The 7,488-nt window shown below is 31.6% G+C and overlaps 1 protein-coding gene across 1 annotated transcript in view; it reads left to right on the forward strand.

Moving 5' to 3' along the window:
- ICE1 (interactor of little elongation complex ELL subunit 1) overlaps positions 1-7,272 on the forward strand; it is a 77,283-nt gene extending 70,011 nt beyond the window's left edge. Inside the window, 4 exon segments of the mRNA XM_031946109.1 lie at positions 2,022-2,059; positions 2,061-2,070; positions 4,821-4,919; positions 6,152-7,272. Coding sequence (XP_031801969.1) covers positions 2,022-2,059; positions 2,061-2,070; positions 4,821-4,919; positions 6,152-6,333 — 329 coding nt within the window. The 3' untranslated portion in view covers positions 6,334-7,272.
- Positions 7,273-7,488: the final 216 nt, after the last annotated feature.

Genomic DNA, 7,488 nt, shown 5'->3' on the forward strand with positions numbered 1-7,488 from the left:
CTTTTTCCTTCACAAAATCTTTTCTACATGTACTCTTTTCTTCATTCACACAGTACTACCCTAGTGCTTGCCCTTGTCATTTTATGCTTAGACTATTGCAATAACTTTCTAATAGTCACATACCTCAGTTCTCTTCTCACTTCAGTCCATCCTCTATTCATCAGCGAAAAGGATCTTAAAGCACATGTCTTACCATGTTAACCTATCAGTGATTCTCAGATGTTTTCAAGATCAAACATATAGCTCTGTTTTGATATTTAGAGACCTGCATTATTTGGTTCCTTTCTATCTTTCCAGTCTTTTCATACCTTACTCCTTTCTACACACTGTAATCCATGAAATCTGGCCTCCTTGCATCCATCACAGTTAATTTTTCTGTTATATTTGTATTGACTATGCCCCATATCTGGAATGCTATTCTTCTTAGTTATTTTTTTCTTTCCTTGGCTTTTTTTGAGAGCTCAAACTGAGCCTTCTATAGGAGACCTTTGGTCCCTTCTCTATCCTCCTTTCCCTCTAAGATTTCCCTTCAATTATCCTCATTCTATCCCCCCATTTTCCCCATCCCTCTCTTTCTCTTTTCTCTTTCCCCTTCTCTTCCCCCTACTTGTCACCCTCAATTAAAATGAGCCCCTTTAAGGGAGAAATATGGATAGTGTTTTTGCTTTTCTATCTCCAATGCTTAGCCTGATGCTTGACACATAGTAAATACTTAATAAATTCCTCTTGACTGACTGACTGAAAAATCTTATTTCTGAATTAGTAATTTTAGCAGTAGAGTACTGATTGGACATTTTTAAAAACTAATATTAATGGAAAATAATTCAGAATTTTACCACAAAATAGTGGAAATAACAATAAAATTCATTTTAATTAATTGCTACATAAGATTATTTGATTTAAAAAATTCTTTTTGAACACTTTCAATTTTGATATCAGTTGAAGATTAACATTTGAAATGCTTTAACTGACATTTGCATCATAGAGTTTCAGAGCATTTACATGGGATGGTGGAGATCTAATCCATTTTACCCTTATTTTATAGATTTTATAGGGGGACTGTTTAATAGTAGAGCATCAAAAAGATCCCAAGACTGATCCCAAGACTGCTAACTTATGTTAACAACAGACATAGAACACAATGAAAATTGAATGAAAGTTTTTAAAAAGAACAATTTCATTCAACAGTTGTTTCTTGAATGTCTCTTTGTCTGCTAATATACTAGGAAAGCGTGGGATATAGAAGAAATATAAATAAACCATGACCTCCGCTTATAAGAAACATACTTTAATTAAAATCAAAATATAACCTAAATAATATCTAATGGGCCATGAGTCATTGGAAATAAAGAGAAAATGGAGGGACATCCCTGCAATACTTAAACTGTGCTTTGCCAAAAACCAGGTAGAGGGAAATGGCTCTTTAAAAAAAAACAAAAAAAACTGGAAAAATCCTATCTTTTGTTCAACTTAGCTAAATAGCTAAATCAAACTGCAAACCTACAAGAATGAAATTTATTCAGCCATCATTGTTAACTTATGAATTCATAGATATTCACTGGATTGAATCATTAAATTTGTGGTTTTCTCTTCTCAAAGTTGGTTATCACCTCCTCCCCAAACCTTTATGCCCAAATGCCCACTAGCCTTTCCTTTTTATTGTTTCCAAGGTCTATCACTTTTGCTGTGTCATTCTTAAAATTTTTGTTTTACATAATGTAAAATCCAACCAAACTGATGTTTAAAGAACTTTATCTTTGGTCTCACATTTCTTTATTTTATTTCTTTATTTTTATTTTATATATTTATTTTATTTATTTTTTTATTTTTGGTCTCACATCTCACAAGATTAACTTTCTTCCTTTTCTGATATTTCGTTCTTTCACTTTGTTTAGCACAGGCACATTTTCATTTTCCATCCAGTCATCTCATCTTGTTTCTGAGCCTTATATCAGGTTACATCAGATGCTCAGAGACACCTCATTTCACAATTATTCATTTCTTTTGCTTCATTCAAACAGCTTATGAAATCCTGCCTCTTCCAGCAAGCATTACCCAATTGGAAAAGAGGTAATCATTTTCCTCTGGTCCTACACTATCTTAGAAAATTTGCAAACTCATAATTATGCTTTCATTCACTGTTTCATACTTAATCTCTTTGCTCTCATTTTCTAAATGTATTTATTAGAGTAGAAAAGCAGACAAATCTTTTAATATTCTTTTAATTTATTTTTAAAACATTCTTTTAATACATGAGATTATTAAGGAGTTGACAGTACCCACAATTGAATAGACTATATTTCTATTTCAACTTTATGTATTCATAGTAATCTGAACTTTATACATTTTGAGTATCAATTGGATATTTATTTGATAATTTTTGTCAGGTATTATGATGAGTAGCAAAAATGAATAACTTAATAGTGTAATTTCATTTAATAATACTATTAAGTTCAAAAAGAATATATGTATCCTTTCCAAGATGTAATAGGTGCCACGGGACTATTTCAATAGGAATAGAAAGTGTGAAGTGATCATACCTGTGCTTATGTAAATCACTTGAGTGGCTACTATATGTAGTTGGATTGAAGATGGAAGGCATTTGAGTAGGACCAATTAGGATACAGTTATTATTACAGTAGACTAGGTAATAAGTGATGAGAATTAAGATAGTGACAACATGCTAGTAGGGGTAGATATGTGAAAAAATTTGTGGAAATAGAAATGACAGGCTTTGGTAACTGGTTTAGTATGTGGATAATCGAGTCAAAAATTGAGGATATATGATTGGAAAGATCAGTACTCAACAAAAATAGAGAAGTTCAGAAGATGAATAGATTTGGAGGAAAGTCTTTATGGTTTTTATTTTGGACATGTTGAATTTTGGATCCCTTTGGAACAATTAGTTCAAAATGTTTATTAGACGGCTGCTGAGAATAGAAAGAAATAAAAGAAAATTTGAGAAGGCAGCAATAACTTTTATATGAGGTGGGGCTAAAAAGAACATCAGGAAAGATTGCATGACAGGATTATTATCTTAATTGTTCCTTAAATGAAAAGAACTATATATTTAAAAAAAAAAAACAACAACAACACTTTCTGGTCTTGTGAGGAAATCGTTTTCTAATTCTTGAGGAAATAGAAAGGTGCCCTATATTCAAGAAGTTATTTTTGGAGAGATGGGTGTAACACATGCAAAACAGAGGACAATACAGGGTTTCATACATACTAAAACAGTACCTTAAGGTACAGTAAGAATTGAAAGAAGGAATTTTTTAAAAATATAAGTTGGATATGTTTAGAAGTATTTTTATTTTTAATGCAAGTTAGATATATTTTTGTGGGTCCTGAAGAAAACAGGAGGAGCCCCAAAAAGAGAAATTTGTCAAAGTTGAGCAAACACATCTACCTCTGCCCTCATGTTAGGACTCCTTTGAGAACAAACAGCAAAAAGCAGGCTGAAGAAACCAAAGGGTACAAATTGTTGGAGGAAGTCGATGAAAACATTATTTTACCTTTGATTGAAGCAGTTTTCTATGGAACAAATATACAATAAACAAAACAGTTGCTGAAATGCTATAACATATCTTAAAAATTATACTTCAGTTTATTTTTATAATATAAAATGGAACAAAAGATAGTTTTGTTCTTTTTGGCATATCTGAAGCATATTTTCCTCCAACTTAAGAAATATAAATCAAATCTCTTTTAGTAAGCATTCCTTGCCACATGAGAGAGAAATGTGTATTAAATGTGTCTTAAAGCACTTTTATTTCAGCAGACATTAAGTTTTTGTGTTCAAGGAATGGTTTTAAATTCTGAGGTTACTGAGCATATATCTATCCTGTTTTTTTGTTTGTTTAAGGCTCACATTTCTAATAGGAGGAAAGCACATGTATCCAAAAAGCTACAATGAAAGGCAAATAGAATATTTTCAAAGAGAAAACACTTCTAGTTAGAGGTTACAGAATAGTATTCCTAGCATTGTGAAGGAAGGTTTAATAATCAAAGTGATACTTAAGTTGGATATTGAAGGAATATGTATTTCAGAACAAGAGAAAGGGAGCTCATTACCAAGAATGAATACAAATGAACAGGTTCCTAGGAGGCAGGTGGTGCCATCAAGAGAAATAAGAAAAAGTAGGAGGTTAGATTTTTGGAAGAGAAAATAAGTTCGGTTTAGGATATGTTTTTGATGTGGAGACAGACCATTGGTTGGGAATTATACAGTTAGGAGAAAAAAAAAAAAGATAAGTTATGGAGGAAAGTGTTGGGTAGAGATTTAGGAGTTAACTACATTAAGATTACAATTGAAACCCTGGGAATGAATGTGATCACCATGGTAAAGTGACAGCCATATGAGAAGAGAAAAAGATAAAGGCTTTGGAGAGTACCTTCATTTAAAGAGTAACCGAGGGATTAGAAAAGGAAGCAGTCTGAAGAATGATAATGATGTCTTGAAGTGTAGGTCACATTATCAGATGCCTGAGATTGGTCCTCTTTTTCTGTTTTCTTCCTTCTTTACCAATAGGAGGTAGGCTTAAGCTGGTAATGAATGATTTAACTGGATTGAAAGGGACATATGGATGCATTATTTTCAACTGTCTTTCTATCATGTGATCTTTTTTTTCCTTATAGAATGTAAATGCAATTGTGGATATGATCATTTTAGTTTGTTTGCTGTTATGTGACAGTACTTCAAAGGAAGACTTGAAGGAATGATGGAAAAAGAGATAAAGATAACAGTTTTGAATTCTTAATGAAAATAGCTAATAATACTTAATTAAAGATATCTTTAATGTCATTTTTTTTTCTTACAGGTCGTTTAGGCCAACTAGGTTTGAAAGAAGGATTTTCTTCTGCTGTGAAAAATATCAGTTCTGTGATTTGTATGTTTATACAGCATTCAAATGAAGAAGGTAAACATGGTTTTATAAAAATCATTACACTCCTTAACCTTAAGTCTTATCTCTTGATAAGCAGTGATTTTACAGAAGAGAAATTAGGCTAGAAAAACAGCAAGATCACCATATAGGATTTTTGTAATACATTTTATTTTTCTTTGAAACCATAGTCTTAAAAAACTCAATTCCCACTGTTCTCTTAGCATAGAAATGTCTTTTTATTTTAAGAATGAGAACTCAAATCTTGATCAATCAAAAGTCTCTCATATATTACAGAATCTTTATAAATATATTTTTCTTTGCTGATATCCTTTAAATAATTTTGTATTTGTGTATATATATATATATATATATATATTATATTTTGTATTTGTTTTTCATGGGAAGAACTCAGAGTTCAAAGTAATCCTTTTGCCTACTCTGTGATGCCAGTGCAAAATGATCTGTTTTGAGTAAAGAGAAATTGAAGCATAAAGATTAAACAAGTTCATGGTCTTAAGCAAATTTGGAGCTAAGTAGAATTTGGTCCTCAGACATTTAGTTATACTCCCTCTCCATGAAACAATGATTGTCTCACATGTAAGTTATGATCAGATTAAGAGTTTAGATATAGCTTCATGGTGTTTTCTATATCTCTGTAATTCCCTCTGATTCTTTTAGGATATTATGTACTTCTGCCTCTGTTTGTAGAGCACTTAGCATGTTCTAGGCATATAATATTAAGCCACTTAACAAGTACTTATTTCCTTCCTCTTTGTAAGAGTACAGTGAACTAAATGAACTAAGTCTCAAAAAGAGTAGAGTCTGAGATATCCAAGATCAAGACTTTCTAACTATGCATAGATAAGTCATAAGAGTTAGAGCTGCAAACAAAGACCCTTAGAGGTCATCTAATTACTTTCTTTTTACAGTAAAGTACATGAAAGATAAATGCCCCAAATCACACAGCTATTTTGTGGGTAAACTGGGATTCAAATATTTCCCTGATTCCAAAAATAGTATTCTGATAACTGTACCTAAATGCCTCTTAGATTTTGTCACATCATCTTAGGATTGTTGCAGCCCTTATTGCTTTCATTAATTGTGATTTTTTTTTTCCTCAGTCTTTTTATTTAATTTTCATTTATGGAAAGAATTTATATTTCATAGTATCCAAATTATATGAATAGGCTGTCATGTAAATTTTCTGAAAATTCTTAATACATTTCCTCCAGAGCCTAAATAATAATTACTAAAACTCTTTCCAGATGTGCCCTGGAGTATTCAGTTAGCAGCTGTATATGCTCTTTGTGACTTGAGTCCCAGCAATCCCGCAGAAGTATCCAAGGTACTAGAAAATTGGACAAGAGTGACCACAAAGAACATCCCATCTGCTGTTGTGAGCTGCTTAGCTGAAATCAATTTGTTGTGTGCAGCAGAACTCAGCTAAACCATTGAGAAGAAAGACACTGCATCTGTCCAAGTGCCTTTTTGTCTTTATCAGAAGAGTTGGTTGATACAATTCAGAAATGATCAAAGCAATATCAGCAACAAAACCAGGCAAAAGACAGACATTCCTTATTGCTATAGACAAAAAAGAAAAAGTTAAAATAACTTTATTCTAGAAGGCATGTCCTTCCTAAAATTATCATATTATTGAATATACATTTCATAGAAGCTTGACATGTTTTAAATGATTATGGGTTGAAGTATTGTATTATGATCAGATAACAGAAACTTGAACTTTGCCCTTTTTGCTGCAGAAAGTATCTTTTTTAGTGTTGGCTTTTAAAATATATATATGTGACATTTTAAATTTAATCAAACAATGAAAATGCTATTGGTTCTTGAACCAAAACAGTTTCTGGACTATGCACTCAAGATAGAGAATTATATAGCTAAAAAAGACTTGGATAGCAAAGTCTTCCGTTACTGAGCCTACAGATGGGCTACAAAACTGTATTTTTTGTTTGTGGTGGGCTTCTGGAGAGAACAAAAGACAAAGCTCTTGCCAGAAATTCATTTTAACTTATTTTCTCCTCATTTGTAAACTTCGGTAAAACTGTTCCGTTTCATCCTATTGTAGTAGGAAAGGGCATCTGAGAAGTCAAAACTAAATTTCAAATGCAGTTTTATGTATTAAGTTACATGTATATAAAAGATTCAGAGATAACCAGTAGATCTCTGTGTATGTTTTATATGTACAGTATAATGCTATAATGTGTTTCACATTTGATGATGTTCCCACTTTGGGAATTTTAGTGTTTGTATATAGAAAAGGGGTTTAATAACTCACCATGGTTCTGATTTGTCTTGTATTCATTTCTTAAAATGCCTGTACATGTTCATGTTCTTTGTTGTTTTTTATAATAAAAACAAAATGAACCATGCAAACTGTCTGTATTAATAAAGAAAAATACTTGTCTTTTATTCCTAGAAATGTTGAAAATAGGTGGTTAACACAGAAACTTTTATAGAAAATCATTTATTCATTATATGGAACACCAGTTGCTTTTGATACTTAATACTAATTAGAACTAATATTAGTTCTAATCCTACTACTACTAATTTTTTTTTATTACTAGTTTCTAATACAATCCAACAA

This window comes from Sarcophilus harrisii, chromosome 1 (assembly GCF_902635505.1).
Source record: "Sarcophilus harrisii chromosome 1, mSarHar1.11, whole genome shotgun sequence".
NCBI lineage: Eukaryota > Metazoa > Chordata > Mammalia > Dasyuromorphia > Dasyuridae > Sarcophilus > Sarcophilus harrisii.